General features: G+C 40.8%; 2 protein-coding genes across 3 annotated transcripts; both read left to right on the forward strand.

The window, feature by feature from the left end:
- Positions 1-92: 92 nt before the first annotated feature.
- On the forward strand, positions 93-16,503 carry LOC109476593 (coatomer subunit beta-like). Of its 2 annotated transcripts, none has more exons than XM_019777577.1 (25): positions 93-189; positions 737-844; positions 1,177-1,276; positions 1,732-1,861; positions 2,629-2,798; positions 3,349-3,463; positions 3,836-3,928; positions 4,384-4,521; positions 5,157-5,276; positions 6,311-6,418; positions 6,956-7,102; positions 7,583-7,728; positions 8,252-8,348; positions 9,020-9,177; positions 9,509-9,629; positions 9,793-9,864; positions 10,006-10,161; positions 10,847-10,939; positions 11,337-11,423; positions 11,936-12,080; positions 12,543-12,662; positions 13,256-13,401; positions 13,887-13,976; positions 14,411-14,566; positions 15,452-16,503. In XM_019777577.1, exons 2-25 carry the CDS (start codon positions 751-753, stop codon positions 15,509-15,511), a joined length of 2,862 nt encoding a protein of 953 aa, XP_019633136.1. In that variant the 5' UTR covers positions 93-189; positions 737-750; the 3' UTR covers positions 15,512-16,503. The 2 variants fall into 2 exon arrangements, with proteins under 2 accessions (XP_019633136.1, XP_019633138.1); XM_019777579.1 differs by having other exon boundaries at positions 94-144.
- A 96-nt stretch (positions 16,504-16,599) lies between these two features.
- On the forward strand, positions 16,600-19,621 carry LOC109476594 (tyramine receptor Ser-2-like). Its single transcript, XM_019777580.1, has 3 exons — positions 16,600-17,016; positions 17,267-17,386; positions 17,695-19,621. The coding sequence occupies exons 2-3, from the start codon at positions 17,344-17,346 to the stop codon at positions 18,912-18,914; spliced, it is 1,263 nt and encodes a 420-aa protein (XP_019633139.1). The 5' UTR covers positions 16,600-17,016; positions 17,267-17,343; the 3' UTR covers positions 18,915-19,621.

Below are 19,621 nucleotides of genomic sequence, written 5' to 3' on the forward strand. Positions count from 1 at the left end.
GTTAATGAATAAATTTAGACAATATTTTATGAAAAATATTGGATTTGGTGAAGTCACGCAGAATCTCGTAGTCACGTGGTGCTAATGAGCGTCTCGCGCGAGAGTTGGCCACGTCTACCTTTGGGACCGGGCGCGACTCAGAAAGTCAGTGGTTTTTGGAGTTTTCTTGAATATTTGAGACATTGACAGGTAAGGTACACTTGTTTTGGGGTCTCAGGGATTCGTATTAAGAATATGAATCGAAAACTGCTTGTGTTTTAGGCTTCGCAACTCGATTCTTTGAGCTTAAAAATACGTCAAACCGGCATGCCCCCCTCCCCCTCACAAGCCGACGTGTCCGTCTAGTAACATTTCTTGTCAAGAACTTTTGATGATTTTAAATTCTTGAACTTACGAATTCCTTAAATTCTGCACAAATAAATTCATGTATATAATAATACGTGTATATGTATTATTAAATCTGTATATTTTCAAACAAGAATGTTATAGATATAATGTTAATAAATTTTAGCAAAATTATTTCAGAACTGGATAATTTTTCTGGCCAATCCATAAAAAAGAAGTAAATAAATCCTATATAGTATAAGCATGCTGATAACTGCGGGTCAAAAATTCAACGTCATTGACAGAAAATGCCAATTGCAAATTATATCAGACAGATTTTCTCATCCAGAATAGTTTATGTATTGCCATGCTGAAATAATTTGCATTGGATAATTTTTGTTAACTTTTTCAGGAAGAGAAGTGAAGATGACAACTGCAGCAGAGCAGCCATGTTACACCCTCATCAACATCCCTTCTGATGCTGAACCTCCCACAGAACTGCAACTCAAGACTGATCTGGGTATGGGCAGACATGTAGATTTGGTGTACATTTCTTCATGTTTGGGTACTACTCCATGAAAGTGATGCAAGACTTTTTTTTTTTACCTTCAGCAAGAAGGCTATGTTATGGGTTGTGTCATGGTAGAATAGCTGTAGTCTGCTACTAAATTACAGCACTACTCAAGAAGCTGTGAATGGATTTTAATCAAGTTGATGGTAATGATGTTTGGTAGGTGAGTAACAGTAGTGGAAAGGAAGGTCAAGTTCGAAAATGGTTAACCTGGCATTTTCCTATGGTACTGCAGCAGGCTATGTATGTTTTACAAATCTTTTGTGTGTTATTTCCCACAGAAAAGGGGGATGTCCGCACCAAGACAGAAGCCCTGAAGAAGGTCATCCACATGATCCTCAATGGAGAGAAGATGCCTTCTCTACTCATGACTATTATCAGGTATGCAACATAAGGATGCTAATATAAGACATAGCAATGATAATTACTTTTTTTTTGCTTCAATGTAGTGTTCTAGCCAGCCTGATTTTTTTTCTGTCTCAGGTTGGTTTGCTGTAACATTCAGAGAGCATGCTCTCCCATGAAAATTTGAAATCGTGACCCTCTGAAACGCTGTTTCGTGCATTTTGAGGATCAATTTTTGCTGGTTTGCATTCCATCTTTGCACATCATTTTCTTTACGTCAAAGATGATGGATTGGGCAAAACATGTGTAAATGGCATAACACAATGAGTGGCAAAATTCCTTCAAATAACTGAAAGATGAATGCTGACTAGAACATTGCTTCAATGCCAAAAAAAAAAGCTGTTACTAGTAGTATACTTTCCATTTGCTACTTCAAGCTTTTAAGATTGCTGTCTCTCTTTACATTAAGTCTGTCTTGTTTGTCTGTCCAGATTTGTGATGCCTCTCCAAGACCACACCATTAAGAAACTCCTGCTGATTTTCTGGGAGATCGTGCCCAAGTGTGGACCAGATGGCAAGATGCTGCACGAGTTTATCCTTGTCTGCGATGCTTACAGAAAGGTAACCTGTGAAACAGTTTCCTTGGGGGCATGTTGGCCTTAGAGCCAAGGAGTTGGCCTCACCCTGTATAAGCCCTTGAAATAGTCTGGCATCCAGGCAATTAATTTCTGGTCTTGATAGTAATGATACTGTACATGTATGTTCCATTGTAGCTTGTGTAGTTGCTTCAATTTTCACCTCAAAGCTCATATGAAGTTACGAACCACTTACATGTTTTGGGTTGAATTAGGGAGCTGTGAAGACAGATGACGTTAGGATACTAGTACTTTATTACTAGTATCGTTCGAAATTTCTTGGGAAAAAAAAATTTGATACAATCTCACTCCCTCATTTACTATCCAGTTTAGCGTCTGTTGTTTGCCATGTGCTAAGGTAGGAAGGGTTAGATGTTAAGTTTAAACAAGACTAACAATGAAAACATACATTGCCATGGCGATGGTAGTTTGTTAGGGTTATTGTTTGCATGGCACCGCCATGATTTCATGATTTTGAGGGAGCCTTGTTACCCTCCCCTCCCCTGAGTGTTTTGTGAACGAGCCCTGGGGTCTTAGAAAGTAGGGCATCTGGGGCAGACAGGTTCTTCAAAGGGTTTCCAGGAATGTGGGCATGTCAACAAACAGAGCTGGGAGTCATTCCTGTGGACATTCCATGCCTGTGGGCAAAATTCCTATACAAATTCTAGAATTCTTGTGAACTGCACACAATATTGTAGTATCATTAGGCTCCTCCCTGAGACGTCGCCAAAAACATCTCTTGTTTTTCTTCAGGACCTTCAACATCCCAACGAGTTCATCCGGGGTTCCACGCTGCGGTTCCTGTGTAAGCTGAAGGAGCCGGAGCTACTGGAGCCCCTCATGCCGTCCATCCGCACCTGTCTGGAACATCGCCACTCCTACGTGCGCAGGAACGCTGTGCTCGCCATCTTCACCATCTACAAGTCAGTCACCTTTCTTTGGTTATACCTCGTGTATTATGGCACATATATGGTGTATTATAAGATCACAAAACCCACTAATCATGCAGAATGTGGGACTATTCATTATCCAATGCCTTCAAAGAAGAAGTCGAACCCCATAATAGCTAGCGTAGTAGTAGAAGTAGAAGTTTTTTTCCAGACAGTTGTTACCTGTCTCCTGTTACTGTATTGCAATGAGTATTATACTTGATTGTAAAAGCAATTAGCCTACGGGCATGATTTTGCGAATAAAGTTTCTATATAATTATAGAACTCTCGGGTTCTACCTGGGTTCTACATGTTCCAACCGCAGAAGGCATTGGAAGATTCCATTGCTGCATGGGGGTATAGACTACTACTATTAGAACACTTCATATTTTGGACAGGGCTGATTTAGGAACAGTTCAATTGTGCTGGAGGGGTATAGGTCCATTTTTGTTACGGGGCTTAGGCCCTTGGGCATGCGCAAACAATTTTGATAACCAAGTAAAAAGCATATTTTACTTATATAAGAAATGTTGAATTTTTGCAGGAACTTTGACTCCCTGATTCCTGATGGCCCAGAGCTGATCCACAACTTCCTGGAACAGGAACAGGACGCCTCCTGCAAGAGGAACGCCTTCATGATGCTCATCCACGCTGATCAGGTGAGGCACAGACTCTGGTGAGAGACCAGAGACAACTCTGATGAGAGACCATTTTTTGTTCAAATCATTATACTACATTATACAACGATCTGATAAAAAATCTCTCGTCAGAGTTGTTTCAGGTAAGACATAAACTCTGGTGAGAGACCATTTTTGGCTCAAATATTTTTACTACATTTTATGAATGATTTGAGCCAAAAAATGGTCTCTCATCAGAGTTATTTCAGGTAAGACAGGTTCAGAGACCAGAAACAACTTTGATAAGAGAGTCAGACCATTTATTCGGGTCAAATCATTGAAATTACATTTTACAGTTCAAAGTACAGATATGCAACAGAAGATGATTTTCGTTTTTTTTTCTTCTCTTCACAGGAACGAGCACTGGACTACCTGAGCACCTGTATCGACCAGCTGCATACCTTTGGTGACATTCTACAGCTGGTTATTGTGGAGCTGGTGTACAAGGTAGGGTTCTAAGCAGAAAGGTCTTCAAAGTGAAATTTCTAACTCAAAGACTTTGTAAACTGTTTTATAACATAGTGGTTTTGATATACAACCACTCATTCATTCATTTATCCATCCATCTATTCATTTCGTAGTCAACTATATGTAGGTTTGTTTGTTTTTTTAGGACCAGTTGCATGTGAATCTGCATGTGAACCAAACAATCATTTTGGGTAACTGAGCTATGGGTTGTGTATCTGTTTATCTGAACAGAGTAGGTTGACAGCACATGGGCGGGGGAGATTGACGGGCAGAATGACAGAGAGTCATAGGTCTTAGAATCTGGCTGGGAGCCAGCTGGAGTTAATGGTCAACATGGGACGCTGAGAATTCAGGAAGCCGAGAATTGGTATACATCCAGAAAGTCAGAAGTTTCTAAATCATTTCTTGTTAACTGTGCTGTATATTTCCCACAGGTGTGCCACGCTAACCCGAGTGAGCGCGCTCGCTTCATCCGCTGTATCTACAACCTGCTGAACTCGTCCAGCCCGGCCGTGCGCTACGAGGCGGCGGGAACACTGGTCACTCTGTCCAGTGCACCCACTGCTATCAAGGTACACAACTCTAGATCTGTTCCTGTGTCTCTTTCTCTGGTCCACACTAAGAAATAACGTTGTTACCTGAGTGAAGATACTCTTTTTACACAACCAAGTCTTTTATTCAGCCGATGGGAATGCATCTGTAGCGGCGACACCTGTGCTGCAGTGCAATGTGAACCAGTCAGAATTGCCCTGAGGAAGGTGACAGACGGTCACCGAAACGTCGGCTGAATAAAAGACTTGGTTGTGGAAAGAGAGTCTCTTCACTCAGTGTCCTACCATCCTGATGAAACTATTCACGTATTGTTGTTACTTTCGTGAAATTGTTTTTTGTACTGTTTTTTGTGTATCGGACTGTGTTCCTGTGCATTACAGTTTTGCCATGTGCTAGTTACATTTACTGAAGGGTGACAGGTAGTCAAATATCTATCAACCAAGAACTGAGGTGTTAAAAAAATTTCGTAGAGTGGAACTCGTTGCCACCAAGTATAGTTGGGGCATCATCACTAGATAGCTTTTAACAACCCCTTTAAACAAACCTTATTTACATTATCAATTTGCATAATCTCAAAATATTTCAGGAACATTCAGCTAGACATAGGCTATATTTAGGTCACTGATATGATTCGTTGTACATGTATGTTGTATAGGCTGCAGCAAGCTGCTACATCGAGCTTATTGTGAAGGAGAGCGACAACAACGTGAAACTCATCGTTCTGGACAGACTTATCGCGCTGAAGGACAACCCGCAGCACGAGAGGGTACTGCAGGTACGCCAACACGACATTCGCAGTGCGCCCGAAACTCGCACGTTAAGCAAAACATAACACAAAGTTGCTTAACTGTATGTGCTGTTCTTTTAGTAACTATGTAAAAGCTAGTCCATACAGGGCTTGAAATACCACCTGCATGTGCAGGTTAGTGCAGGTAAAATTGGACCTGTGCAGGTATTTCTGATGTCTACCTGCACCTAACCTGCACAGGTCCATGTACTGGGTATATGCAGGTTAGTGCAGGTAAAATTGGAGCTGTGCAGGTATTTCTGATGTCTACCTGCACCTAACCTGCACTGGTCCATGTACTGGGTATATGCAGGTTAGTGTGGATGTTTACATGACATGATGCACTGACTGTTTCCACCTATGAAGTACATATCGATATCATGACAATAGTTTCTAAACAGTTTTTAATATGATCCGTACTTCCTAAATTTTGAGTGGTGCAGGAAAAATTTGGTGTAGGTAATTTTCAGTGTCAATTGCACTAGTGCAGGTATGCAGAAAAAAGTATTTCTAGCATTGCTATATATTATGGTTGGATGGGAAATGTTTCAAAAATATATCTTTGGCTCTTCTCAATAATATATACAGTCTGGTTAACCAAATTGAATCTTTTGTATGTTGCATGCATCCTTTTTCACCCCAGGAACAAGTAAGTCTTCCCCTTTTTGCAACTGTAGAACCAGACAACTTGCTTACTAGAAAAAAAAGGAACTAAAAAGAACTGAATAAAAAAAAAGGAACTAAAACAAAACTAAAATTAAACTGCACATGTGCGTTGTGGGTAATATGTCAAAGTTCAAGGCCCCTGAGATATAAGCAGAACACTTGTTGACATGAATCAAACATGGTCTAAACAATAAACAAGAACTGTTTATAAGTTAGGGACCTTTACCTTTGGCATGGCTCATGTGCAGTTTAAACCTTGAACTAGCTTACTAATAAAGGCATTAAAAGTTACTGTTGACTTGTAGTGGTAAATGATGTGTTTCGGTCATGTTTAATTTTTGGGTTGATGTCTGTAGGATCTTGTGATGGACATCTTACGTGTGCTGTCCACACCAGACTTGGAGGTCCGGAAGAAGACACTTAACTTGGCTCTTGACCTGGTGTCTTCAAGGAATGTTGAAGAGGTGGGCTGAGTTTTTGTAGACTCTTCTGTTATATTGACCTCTTGATTAAGCACATTTCTAGCCTGTGTATTTATGATTTTGAGTTGTTTCCAGTGCCTATGGTATGTTAACTTTTGAAAATTCAGTGATTGAGATACAATTTATGGAGATTTGCCCAAAAAAGCCTTAATTCGCCAACCCTGTCTAAATGTTCCTTGAGACTTTGGAAAACTAGCTTTTAAGTCATATCTAGTTCAATTTTCACAGTGTATACAAAGGTGGTCTTGTGGTTAGGGTTGTTGACTCAGAATCTAAAGGTTCTGGGTTCAAATCCCTGGCAGGCCCCAATGTTGTGTCCTTGGGAAAGGCACTTTTTACCTATTTCAGTATTGTTCCTACTGTACAAAATTGTCGGGTTTAACATTTAAGTAACTCACGCATGTAAACAGCTTTTAGTTGTAACTTACACCTAAAAGCTGTTTAGATGTCAGTTACGTGAAACAAACAAGCAAACAAACAGAATTACAATGTAAACTTTGATATGTGTTATTTTTCCAGTTGGTACTTGTGCTGAAGAAGGAAGTGATTAAGACTAATGACATTACTGAACATGAGGACACAGACAAGTACCGTCAGCTACTGGTTCGAACCCTGCACTCCTGTAGTATCAAGTTTCCTGACATGGCCGGGACTGTCATACCTGTGGTGAGATAACTAGCATCTTTTCTGTTCATACATACCGTAAATCTTGAAAAATGTTGTGTGGTATTTTTTCAGAGATCACTCCACCGTGAATTCATGACATTACTTCTGTACTCCAAAAATCACTTTTCCCATCTTTCGTTAAATGTCCTTGCAAAAATAAAGGAATTAACCGTAAAAGAAAACTAGTACAGGGTATATACATGTAGAAGCCCCTTTGTATCTCTAAGGCTATTCTCAAAAGTAAACTACCACAATAAGAAGAGACTGGAACTGGTACTTGAAGGATTACCTTTGGTATTTTCTCAAGGGAAAACTATGAAGATAAAAGAACGGTGAGTATTTCAAGATTTGCAGTAAAATTTTATACTATAGTCTAGGGCCAGAAGAAACAAAACTAAGAAAAATGCTGTCTTTTTTGTAGATTAAAAGGTTATATATCTGCTTATTTTATATCTCTGTGGAAACTCTTGTTGCCTACAGCTGATGGAGTTCCTCAGTGACCAGAATGAGCTGGCTGCGGCTGACGTGTTGGTGTTTGTACGCGAAGCCATCCAGCGCTTCGACCAGCTGAAACACGTCATCCTGGAGAAACTGTTGGAGGTTTTTCCTTCCATCAAGTCTGTCAAGTAAGTCATGTTATAACTAGAAAAATAACATTTGCAAAGCAAATGTATATAGACAGGAGTTTAAAGCCCTCCTACTATAAAATTGCAACATGATTTAACCCAACACCAGTTACCATGGTGAGAGACAGTCTGGTTCAGTCAAATCAGAGGTCACTGTTTACAGAAGAAGAAGAGGAAATGTAGCAAAAACAATATTTTTTCCTTCGGTTAACATAATACCTTTAGCACTGGGTGCAATACATCCTAGGATTGTTTAGAGGCTATCGAGAGGGTTTTCCAGACTACTGATGCATTTTTTTGTGTGTGTGGGATTAGTAGATACTTTATCACATACTGTTAAGTTGTATGCATTTTTATTTCCCAAAATTATTATCTATTGGAAAATAAAATCCTCCTCTCGACTTAAGTGTTCCTTTAACTATCTTATAATCATTATAAAAGACAGGTTTCTGATGTTTGAATTGACAAACTATTGAAACTTTGTGAAACTTACATGTAACTTGGTTGCATGCACTTTTTGTAGGATCCACCGGGCGGCACTGTGGATTCTGGGCGAGTACTGTACAACAGCGGAGGACATCCAGGCACTCATGCACGAGATCCGCCATTCGCTGGGAGATGTAAGTCTTACGTCTTTCACAATCTTTAATTATCCAAAGAACCACAAGATACGTAAAAAAAAACAGCTCTGTTGCAGTACCGTTGCAGTACCATTGCAGTACCAAGGACAGCCTCCAGGAGTCACACATTTGACCGTCATCTTCCAATGATCAACCTACATGTACATATCAATCCATCCCTTCTTGAGTTATGCCAAGCATGAATATGAGGAAACACAGACAGATACACACACACACTCAAACACACCCACAGGCACACACACACACACACACACACACATGAAGACACACACAGACACACACACACAAGTGAAGACACACACACACACATACACAGGCACAGGCACACACACACACAGGCACACACACACACACACACACACACACACACACACACACACACACACACACAACAGAGACACACACACACACACACTACACGACGACACGACGACACACACACACACACACACACACACACACACACACACACACACACACAGGCACACACACACACACACAGGCACACACACAGACACACACGCACAGGCACACATGGAGACACACAAAGACACACACACACACACACACACACAGCAAAAGCAGTACCTTCATTTTTCTTGTAATTGGGTTTTTAACAAAATTAAACAAATTACATTTTTTTTGGTTAGATCCCGATCGTTGAGTCAGAGATGAAGAAGGCAGCAGGAGAGATAAAGGATGAGGATGAGTTCACCCCTACTCAGCAGAAACTCCTGACGGCTGAGGGAACCTACGCCACACAGAGCGCGCTCACTGCAACTGTCAAGAAGTCCAGCGAGGAAAAGAGGTACATTTTAGAAAGACTTAGTCATTTATTTAGATAGCAAAATGATATGTAAACAAAGTTGTAGAAATGCAATAATTCGATAAACATACTCTCTCATTGGTCAATTTGCTAATTTTGATTGACAGCAAGGGTCAGTCCTTTAGATGATGCATCAATTTAAAATGTCTTCATGTGCTGTTGAATGCTACATTTTTTTTTGCATGTTATTTTCAACAATGACGTCTGATTCTGTCATTTTTTTGGCAACACCTCAAGGTAGGAGCCATTTTGGAAACTAGTATGTATCTCATTGGATCTATATTTGATTGTCAATTTTTTTTCTTTTCCCCAGGCCTCCACTGCGAGGTTTCCTGATGGACGGTGACTTCTTTGTGGGAGCGTCTCTGGCCACCACGCTGACCAAACTGGCCATCCGGTATGGAGAACTGGTACACAACACCAAGAAACACAACGTAAGGAGATCTTTTTTTTATTGTAGCAAGTCATAGAATATTTCATAATGTCTGAATTGTCATTTTTTATAATACGGGTAGTCAAAATCACTAGTCTTGTGATAAAACATGACTATTGTGAAAAGCTGGCTCACAGATTTGATGTGTTTTTTTTCCCAACCAGTCCTTCAATGCAGAGTGTATGCTGATCATGGCAACCATTATCCATTTGGGAAAGTCTGGACTAGCAACCAAGGTATGATGTCTTCTGTGTTTTACTATTAGTTGTGATTTTTGTGTGTTTTCCAATTAGGATAAAGAGTTAATACTAGTTGACATAAGTAGGGAACTCATTGGAAGGATTGAAGCTATAAACAACTTGTTTATTCCCATTCAGCCAATCACAGATGACGACCTGGACAGAATCGCCCTGTGCCTGAAGGTCTTGTCGGACCGTACTCCCGCGGTGAACGACATCTTCAGTCGGGAGTGTCGCCATTCCCTCTCCACCATGCTGGCTGCTCTACATGAGGAGGAGAAGGAAAATCAAAAGGTCACTGACCTTCTAAAAATGTCTTAATTAACAGCACTTAAAGTTTGCTACAAATGTGTAATATTTTTTCCCTGTGTATGGAGGCTTTGCTTTTTTGTCTATTTGTCTGTTTCTAAGCTTTTCTATCCATAGTTATTTGAATACAAGATGTAAAGTACAGTCACAGGAAGTGAGGGGGGAATTGCATAACCACAGACTGACAGGAAGTTTGAATTGGAGGTCAAAATGGTCTCCTCGCAAGCCAGGAGGAAATGAGGACGAATTTGAACCATTAATTGTGATACACAGTCAGGATTGGCTTATTATGTTGAAGGTTCTGTTTGAATATTTTTTGGCAATGGCTTCGGAGTGGAGCCCTTTGACTCTAAACCCTTATCATGGCCGTTATCAGTGCGATGCTTTTGTAACTGTTTGAAGTTAAAACTTTTGGTCCAACACAAAAAAGTTCTCTCACCTAGAGCTTTCGACCAGTCACTCTGGTCTTCCTCAGTAGACTGACCCAGTGAGACTTGTCACGTGGCTTCTTTGAAGTGTGACGTCAACACTGGATCAAAGGTATCTAGTAGACGATGTCGGCCCCTGTCACGGTTCAATGTAGGGTGATGGGCCCTGATGTATATGGCTTCCTTCACCCCTCTCAAGAACCTTTTGTTACTGTTTGGTGACTGTTGAACCTTCCTTGCAGACTGTGATAGAGAAGAAGACAGTGAGTGTTCAGCCTGATGACCCAATCAGCTTCATGCAGCTGGTCAACAAGACAGAACATGGCACCACTGAGGTACTGTAGATTCATTTACTTACACTGTATTTTTATTTCACATTAAGAAGGAAGATAAGGTTTTTACAGTGTCATGAATTTGCAGTTTAAACAATTCTGTAGAATAGTAATGCAAAATAAGAACATAACATCCAAATGTTTGTCAGATGTGCTGCTACTCTCTCATTGGTCAAACCACTAACTGTTAATTGCAGTGCTATCATTGGTTGAAATGCCAATTGTGATTGACAGCCAGGATTGTTCCATTTGTGGTGATTAGAAATGTTACACATTTGCAGCCACATTCTTATTGGTCGAACCACTAATTCCCATGCTATCATTGGTTGAATTGCTAATTGTGATTGACATCCAGTATTGGTCTATTTGTGGTGATTGAAAGATTTCTTGTTTTCTATAGGACTTGTTTGAGTTAAGCCTGCTCCAAGCAGTCGGGACTCCACAAAAGAAGGATGCTGCCGACCCACAGGCCTCAAAACTACAGAAGGTAAGAGATGAAGCTTGTATAGATGTAGAATCTAAAGGTTCTGGGTTTGAATCCCTGGCTGGCCCCAGTGTTGTACCCTTGAGAAAGGCACTTAACACCTATTTCCTCACTTCACCTGGTATAGATGATTACTGGTAACAATGAAGCGTCTTTGAACACCATTTCATGATACACACATTTTAAAATCTTGATTTTCAAGTATATCAATTTGATTATGAAATAAAGACTGAGCTTTAACTTCTAACACTAGATACAGAATTGGGACTTACCCCAAATTTTCGGTTGACTCCATCAACCTTGTTCACGGAATGGACCCGTCTACTCTTGGAACGTGACGTCAGAGACAACAAGTGACCGTAGTAGAAGCTGTTAGTTAGAAAATTGTACTGGATTTAAGTTCTTATCATTTCCCAATTATATCATAATGACATTGTTAACAATACTGAGTTTTGCTTTTATACAAATTCTAAAAGAATTTTCTCCTTGTGAATATGTGGTGTTCTTGTTCCCAGGTGAACCAGCTGACAGGGTTCTCTGACCCGGTGTATGCGGAGGCGTATGTCCATGTGAACCAGTATGACATCGTGTTGGACGTTCTGATAGTCAACCAGACCAGTGACACCTTACAGAGCGTCACTCTGGAACTGGCTACTCTAGGTCTGTACTGTAAATTCATTTATTTTCTTAGCAACTCAATTTCGTAGTAGAAGGGGAAAACAGAACTTATACAGTTTTAAAGTTCGTGATGAAACAGTTGTGTAATGCAGTAGTTAACTGTTATATGTTGGAATTCTGGGAGAAGAAGTAAAAAATAAAAGCACTGCAAGCATTGCAAGGATTGCTTGCATTCAAGCGTGGAATGTGCACAGAAACAGTGACAAATTCACAATGGATAAAACAAGAAATTCACAACACTCACTCACTCACTCAGCTCTGCATGCCCCTCCAGGGGGCGTAGTGCCTCTGCATTAACAGCCCTCCAGGTCTGCCTGTCTCTGGCTGCCACCCAGGTGGTGCTGATGTCCAGTCCTGCAGCCTGTAGGTCGGTAGACAGCAGGTCTGTTCACAACAACTCTCCATAATTCCTGGAGGTGTAAAATCTTTGATTTGTTGTTCCAGGTGACCTGAAGCTGGTAGAGAAGCCCTCTCCCATCATCCTGGCTCCTCATGACTTCGCTAACATCAAGGCTAACGTCAAGGTGGCCTCCACTGAGAACGGCATCATATTTGGCAACATCGGTGAGTACATGTACTTCCCTTACAAAAGACGTAACATACATACTGTACTGTTACAAAGAACTATCCTGCTTTGTTTTCACTTTCTTTTTAGAAATTTAGATGTTTCAAGAGTAAAGGTCCCTATTTGCTTGAGTCTGCATTTCAAACATGCATATTTGATCAGGTAGCAATTTGGTCTTGTGGACATAGAATCTAAAGGTTTTGGGTTAGAATCTCTAGCAGGTGCTAATATTGTACCCTTGGAAAAGGCACTTAACACCTATTTCCTCACTTGAGAGAGGTGAAAATGAATAACGATCTTTGGGTAGGGATGTCCTCTCATATTAGATGTAAAGCAGAGGTTCTGTGTTTGAGGAGAGCCACGCCTCAAGCATGTTAAAGAACCCACCACACACCACACTTATCGTAAAGAGTAGGGGTCCTTCCTGATGTGAGTGGTTCTGATCTTACAGTCTTATGCAGGGGATGCACCTACCTACAAAACTGGTGTGTTACACATAAAGGCACGTACAGTACACAAAACCAAACAATGCAAAAAACTGTGACCATGCTTACATCTTTGCTGAAATATTTCTTACATCTTGTTCTGTCAGTGTATGACGTGAGTGGAGCGGCGAGCGACCGTAACTGTGTGGTGCTGAACGACATCCACATCGACATCATGGACTACATCGTGCCGGCACAGTGTTCTGACAACGAGTTCAGACAGATGTGGGCAGAGTTCGAGTGGGAAAACAAGGTGGGTCTTCTGAAAACATTGCAAATGTCTACAGTTAGGAACAGATAACTATTGATGATTACTGATAAATGACACTGCAAGGTGATCTAGATCTTGTGGAAAGGTTCATGACATAGAATCTAATAGTTTTGGACATGAATCCCTGACAGACTCCATTTTTGTGCCCTTTTAGGCGCTTTACACAAGTTACACTGTACATCTATATTCCTTATTTGACTTAAGTTAGGTCTCGTGTTTGAGGAGAGACACCCCTCAAGCTAGTTATGACGATCTCACAACACTTATCAGAAATAGTGGAGCAAAACACAAACAAACAAAACAAAGCACAACTGAGGCTGTTTTGTGCTGGCATGCCAGATTCACAGATTTTAAGAGCCAAAAAAAGGTAACCTACATGTATGGTCACATTAAGTCAGAAAAAGTTAATGTATTCATGACGTCATGAAAGCTTAATTTGAATACAAAGGAACATTTCTTTGCTACAGGTGACAGTGAACACATCCATAACCGACCTGGGAACCTACATGGGACATCTGCTGAAGTCTACTAACATGAAGAGTCTCACACCGGAGAAGGTCAGTTGTTTTACTTTGTAAACTGGTTACTTCTGAGTATTGAAGTATTGTTTTGGGTGGCTAAGCTGTGGGTTTGCGTATCTGTTTATCCTAACAGAGTAGGTTGACAGCATGTGGGTGGGGCAAAGATTGACAGGCAGAATGGCAAAAAGTAAAATGTCTCAGATTCTGACATGGGGCCAGCATGGGGGAATTCAGAAAGCCAAGGATTGCATATTTTCCAGATGTCTTGATTTCAAGTTAGTGAATACAAGTGTAAATGGTGCAGTGTGATGTATTCAATGTAAGTTCTTTAAAAACTAGTATGCTTGCTAGGCAAATTTATATTAGATTTAATCGTATTCAACATAAAACGTTTGTACTCAACGTAAGTCTAACTACAAGTGAAGGATTATGCTTCATCTTGTAATGTATGTTCTGATTGGTTCTTCCAGGCACTGTCTGGAGAATGTGGCTTCATGGCAGCCAACCTGTACGCCCGTTCCATCTTTGGTGAGGACGTGCTGGCTAACCTGAGTATTGAGAAGATGATACACCTTGGCGAGGACGCCCCGGTACAGGGACACATTCGTATCAGGGCCAAGAGTCAGGTACGTACAATATACTTAAAGGGCTGACGTCACAGTTCACGTTTGTCTAGGATATCCATTAGTGTGGATTTCACACTACTCTTCCTGGAGTCCGTAGTGAATCATCACATAGTAGTATTTGGACCATCGCACACTGGGGCATGCCCCTCTCTTTTTTGAAAGGTGTGGTGGGTTATTTAACGTGCGTGGGGTGTGGCTCTCCCAAACATGGGACCTCAACTTAACCGTCCTATCCAAGGGACGTCCCTAACCAAAGCTAGGTACTCATTTTCACTTGAGCAAAGTGAGGAAAGTCATGTAAAGTGCCTTTCCCAAGGGCACAAGATTGGTGACAAGGTAGGGTTCGAACCCGGGACCTCTTGGTTCCGAGCCAAACACGCTACTGCTATGCCACACGACCCCACGCGTAGAGTAGTGACAACTTAACATCCTTGAAAAATCTTTCTTTTCCTTCAAAATTTTGGTCCAATTCGTAGACTTTTTTGGGTTAGAAGGAACAGGTAGGCTCTAAGCTTTCCCAGCTATGAAGGGCTTTCTGTTGAAGAAGTTTGACATAAGGGCAAGTACTTTTCTGGGGCCTTGTGTTAGGCCTTCTCATCATAGCCTCCTATGAAGAGAGGTAACTGTCTTATCTACAGTACCTTAAGGGAAACCAAAACATACGTTTCAGAAGCTTATGCCCTAAATCTGAATATGAGACATTGTCTCTGGAAGCAATGGTGTTTGAAAAGGCAATGTTGTAAAGTTTCAGTTGTCAGAACGTTGTGATGTTTAACGTTACATGTAAGCAAATTTCATGTTCTTTCTAAGTACATTTAGAGTAGCTGAACTGATTATAGAGATCACTGTGTCACTTTTTATGACCTTTTTTTTTTTCTTTTCCAGGGGATGGCCTTGAGCATGGGAGACAAAGTGAACATGTGTCAGAAGAACCCACCAAAGTGAACAGACTAATATAGGATGAAATCACTTATTATAAAAGTATTGTAACTGTTGCTTAAACCTAAAATCGCCCTACTAGGTAATTTCGCTTCAGAGCTACATTTGTATATTGTATGCCAGACTGTACGACAAAATAATTAGTCCACGCTTTTTAGTGTTCAACTGAAGTGTAGTTGTTCACTGCTAAAATGTACATTTCATGACTGATTAAATACAAAATAAGGTGGATAGGGTGGTGACTGAGAAACTTTAATTATCCCTTTTAATACACAATTATCACAATAGTCTAAAGTGGCGCCATAAGGCCACACAGATGTGATTGTATGGATGGCATCCACATGCCCGTCAATTTTCATCCGAAACTGTCAGTTTGTGACCATGGTGTCCTACAAAGAAGCTGCAAAATGAGGAAATACTTGCTATATATTGCAAAAAAATAATCAGAAAGTGGACAGTCATGTGGTAGAAAGCCTTTTTTGCCATATTTTTTTTTTTTGCCATTTGTATCAGGGTTGACACATGCATTTTGTAAAGTCATTTTGCATGGCCTTTGCAAAGTCTTTCAAACTCAAAAATTATGTATAAAAAAATATGCAATGTATTATTTGGTATACCATGTTCTGTTTGTTCAGTCATTTCTTCAACTTTCCTGAAATTTTGTAAATGAAGGCAACCTTTTTTTGCTTGACATTTTTTGCACACTTGCATCAGTTTTGGGGTGTCCAAAGGATGTCATCCATATAATCAAACCAGAACGGCCTTAGGATAAGAATTGAACCATAACCTTATAAAATGATAGTTCAAGGATTGTCACAAGTGTTATAAAGCAAACTGCAGTATCTGTGGTAGAAGTTCAAGTAACAAGTTCTTTAGTTTCTGCACACTAGTGTGGGAAATGCTAATTCATGTGATGAAGTAATTTGATGCAGGTTTCTAGGGCAATGTAACTTTGAGTAACTTGCTCCAAACCAGACAAAGAAAATAAAGTTTCCTTCTAAAAAACTGTTTTTTTATGACATGCTTCTTGTGTGTCCATGTGTGCATGTAATCTACATCCACCTGTTTCGGGCTCAGTATTTATAGCTGTCTTAGTGTAGCTTTAACATAACAATTATAAGCTAAAGCAAAATCTAAGTCCATTGAGTTTTTATCTTAAATATCATCCAATTTCTGTGTACACATCTTATGTCTTACTCAACTATTTCCTGACGGAGGGTATCAGAGAGAGAGGGAATCCCTTTGATAGTCATGTATGTGGTAGCACAGCATTCCAAGTTGATGAGGTATTTCTGGTGTTTGGAATGCGTTTATTACAACCTATGGGTATACGACGTAAATAATGTCCTTGGGCAATCATTCATCAGTCTATATATGATCTCTGGATGCCCAGGTTGTCGCTCACTCTGCGCAACTCTGCGCACGGAGCATTTCTATTGACAGCTCCGGTGCCCGTACCCAACCTTCTGCAGATTTCTGTTTCAAACCAACAGCTTTTGCCACTGTGACAGGTGGGTAACTCTGTACATGGTATATTTTCCCCTTTTGCTTGAATTTGCACTTATTATACAATGTACAATGTTTAAGCAGTCGTAGTAAGCAACAAATACTTATTCGTTTTTATTTTCATGTTAAGAGAATAAAGAATAGTCTGGTATCCATGCATACGATTGCATGTATCTTTCCAGTATCTCTACAGTGACGGGAGTGGTGCACATGTAGACCTTTCTCGAGAAATAAAACTATTGTTCTAATTTCCAGGTGTGACATGATGTAGGGCTGTTTTGAGAGAGTCAGAACTGATGGACAGCGAAGGTTGAAGGGAACCAAACTTTGTCATGGCAACTGCTTGGGAGTACATTCTGGTTGTGGTCAACGGAAGTAAGTTCATATTTTTGCCTTCTGTTTTCTTGTAACATCTAAAATTTAGTTTTCTCTGTTCTCCATTTATTTCTCTTCTCTTTATATCCTTTAATTTTTATCTCGGTGGAAATTCGGAGGAAAAGCACAATGAGGTTCACTGAACGTAAGAGTGTCACAAATACAGCCTGACATAAACAGCTAGTACCCATTACTTTTGTAACTCTAAGGTATCTCTGTTTTGTGAAAAAGAAAGCTAAAAATGTCCTGTTTAGCAGTTTTTGTTCATAAACTCATGGGGGAAACTATTCAAAATTTGTGACCTACAGTTGCCGTTGTGGCGACTGTTGTCGGTGGGCTCCTCACCATCCTAGCCATCTGCACACGCCCGGACCTACGAAAACTGGTCAACGTGCCTCTGGTCAGCCTCGGTTGTACAGACATCCTCTTCAACTCCATATTTTCCCCCTTTTGGATCCAGCAGATTCTAAACCCCCTTTGGGAGCCCCCGCCAGCCCTGTGCTGGTTGATAGGCTATACCTCTCCCGTGCTGTTGGGAGCGTCCTTATGGCACATGTTGTGTATCGCTCTTCAAAGGTATTTCACGATCTGTACCAACAGCACACGTCTGAAGTCCAAGCAGGCCCTTATAGTCATGATCTTGCTTGCATGGTCGGTCCCTATCCTTTCTTTCTTGCCTCTTTACATCATTGAGGAAGTTAAGATGGATCCAAAGCTGAAACGGTGTGGGACGGCAAATTCTGACAAACTCTGGGCGAAGGTTTCCCCGGCCATTCTAAACTGCATATTCCCGTACATCGCTGCCCTTGCCTTTTACATCCTTATCCAAAACCACGTGAGAAAGAGTAAGAATCGTGTCCAAGGTCATGCAAAGGGCCCCACAAACCGTTTGGCAGTTCAGTTCTCGAAGTCGGGTGGTCGTGGTGTAGCCATTCCTTCCACGAGCGCGGAAACCGACAAGGTGACAAAGCCGGTTAGAAACCTGGAGGGTGTAGTGTGGGTGGGAGACGAAAATCCCTCATCAAGTGACGATGAGCCAGTTGTCAAGCCAGGTAAACCCAAAGTTACTATCGTGCAGGTTGCTTCAGCACCTGGCACAGGTGAACAACAGGGCAAAAAATCCTTACTCAGTGACCAGGAACCAAAAGGCAACGAGCCAGATAAAAACGTCATCCCAACCGCCACCATAGTGTCAGATCAGACTGGTACAAATAAAGGACCACAGCGAGCTCACGCTGTCCCGGGAAACAGTTCTCAAAACCACAATAGCGCCGCTGAAAGGCAGATTATCAAAATGATGATGTTCCTGTTTGCTGCGTACACGCTGTGCAATATGCCTTTTATTGTGATGATGATTTTCTCCAGCAAAGTACCAGCTGAAGCCTTCGCTGTTGGCCAACTGCTACTCTCGTTAAACGGTGTCCTGAACCCGATCATATACGGCGTTATGAACAAGAACATTCGCGGGGGGTACAAGCATATCTGTGTCCGTATGCTCAACTTCATAAGTTTCTGTCAGCCTCGCTAAGAACGAACGCTTGCCATTGAACCGTTTATTCTGACGCCTGACCACGATTCAACCTAGTAATAATTGATTTGACATCATTGCAAACGTGAGACTAAATGGCACATCAAAAATTCAACTGAATTTTGTTTCACTCACTAATGTAGAAATTTTAGATGATCTATATACCTGCGATAGACTTCAATGAGTTTGAGTCACCTTCAGTTGTCTTTCCTACAGATATAGTTATGAAACAGACTTTCTCTTTCTAACTTAAAGTGCGTCACTCATACATTGATAAGCTACTAAGAATAATAACTGTCTTCAACAAATATTATGATGGTTCACAAAGATGGGCATGGTATGTTAATTGACGGTCCTTTTGCTGCGTGAGCGATCGTTTAAACATCTTACAAAAAAGAATGCAGCCGTGTCATGACAGTGCAAAATTCTCTATGAAAGTCGTACTGCAATAAGTTTGAGTCACCTTTAGTTGCCTTTCCAACAGTAGATTCTTATGAAAAAGACATTCTCTCTCTACATTCAAACATTAATAAGCCAATAAAAATGATAAGAACTATTTTCATCAAATATTTCAAAATTCCCCAAGTAATGAAGCCGTGTTATGATGCACATGGTATGTTAATTGCCAGTCCTTCGGATGCGTGAGTGATCCTTTAAGCATCTGACAAAGAATGCAGCCGTGTCAATCATTCACAATACGGATTCGA

Source organism: Branchiostoma belcheri, unplaced genomic scaffold (assembly GCF_001625305.1).
Source record: "Branchiostoma belcheri isolate BF01 breed outbred unplaced genomic scaffold, Haploidv18h27 scaffold38, whole genome shotgun sequence".
Classification (NCBI taxonomy): domain Eukaryota; kingdom Metazoa; phylum Chordata; class Leptocardii; order Amphioxiformes; family Branchiostomatidae; genus Branchiostoma; species Branchiostoma belcheri.

Coding starts and splice junctions, on each gene's coding strand:
- LOC109476593 (XM_019777577.1), top strand. CDS start 751: ATGACAACTGCAGCAGAGCAGCCATGTTACACCCTCATCAACATCCCT. Junction 4,522..5,156: donor GTGCACCCACTGCTATCAAG/GTACACAACTCT, acceptor TATGTTGTATAG/GCTGCAGCAAGCTGCTACAT. Junction 9,865..10,005: donor AGTCTGGACTAGCAACCAAG/GTATGATGTCTT, acceptor ATTCCCATTCAG/CCAATCACAGATGACGACCT.
- LOC109476594 (XM_019777580.1), top strand. CDS start 17,344: ATGGCAACTGCTTGGGAGTACATTCTGGTTGTGGTCAACGGAA. Junction 17,387..17,694: donor TCTGGTTGTGGTCAACGGAA/GTAAGTTCATAT, acceptor TGTGACCTACAG/TTGCCGTTGTGGCGACTGTT.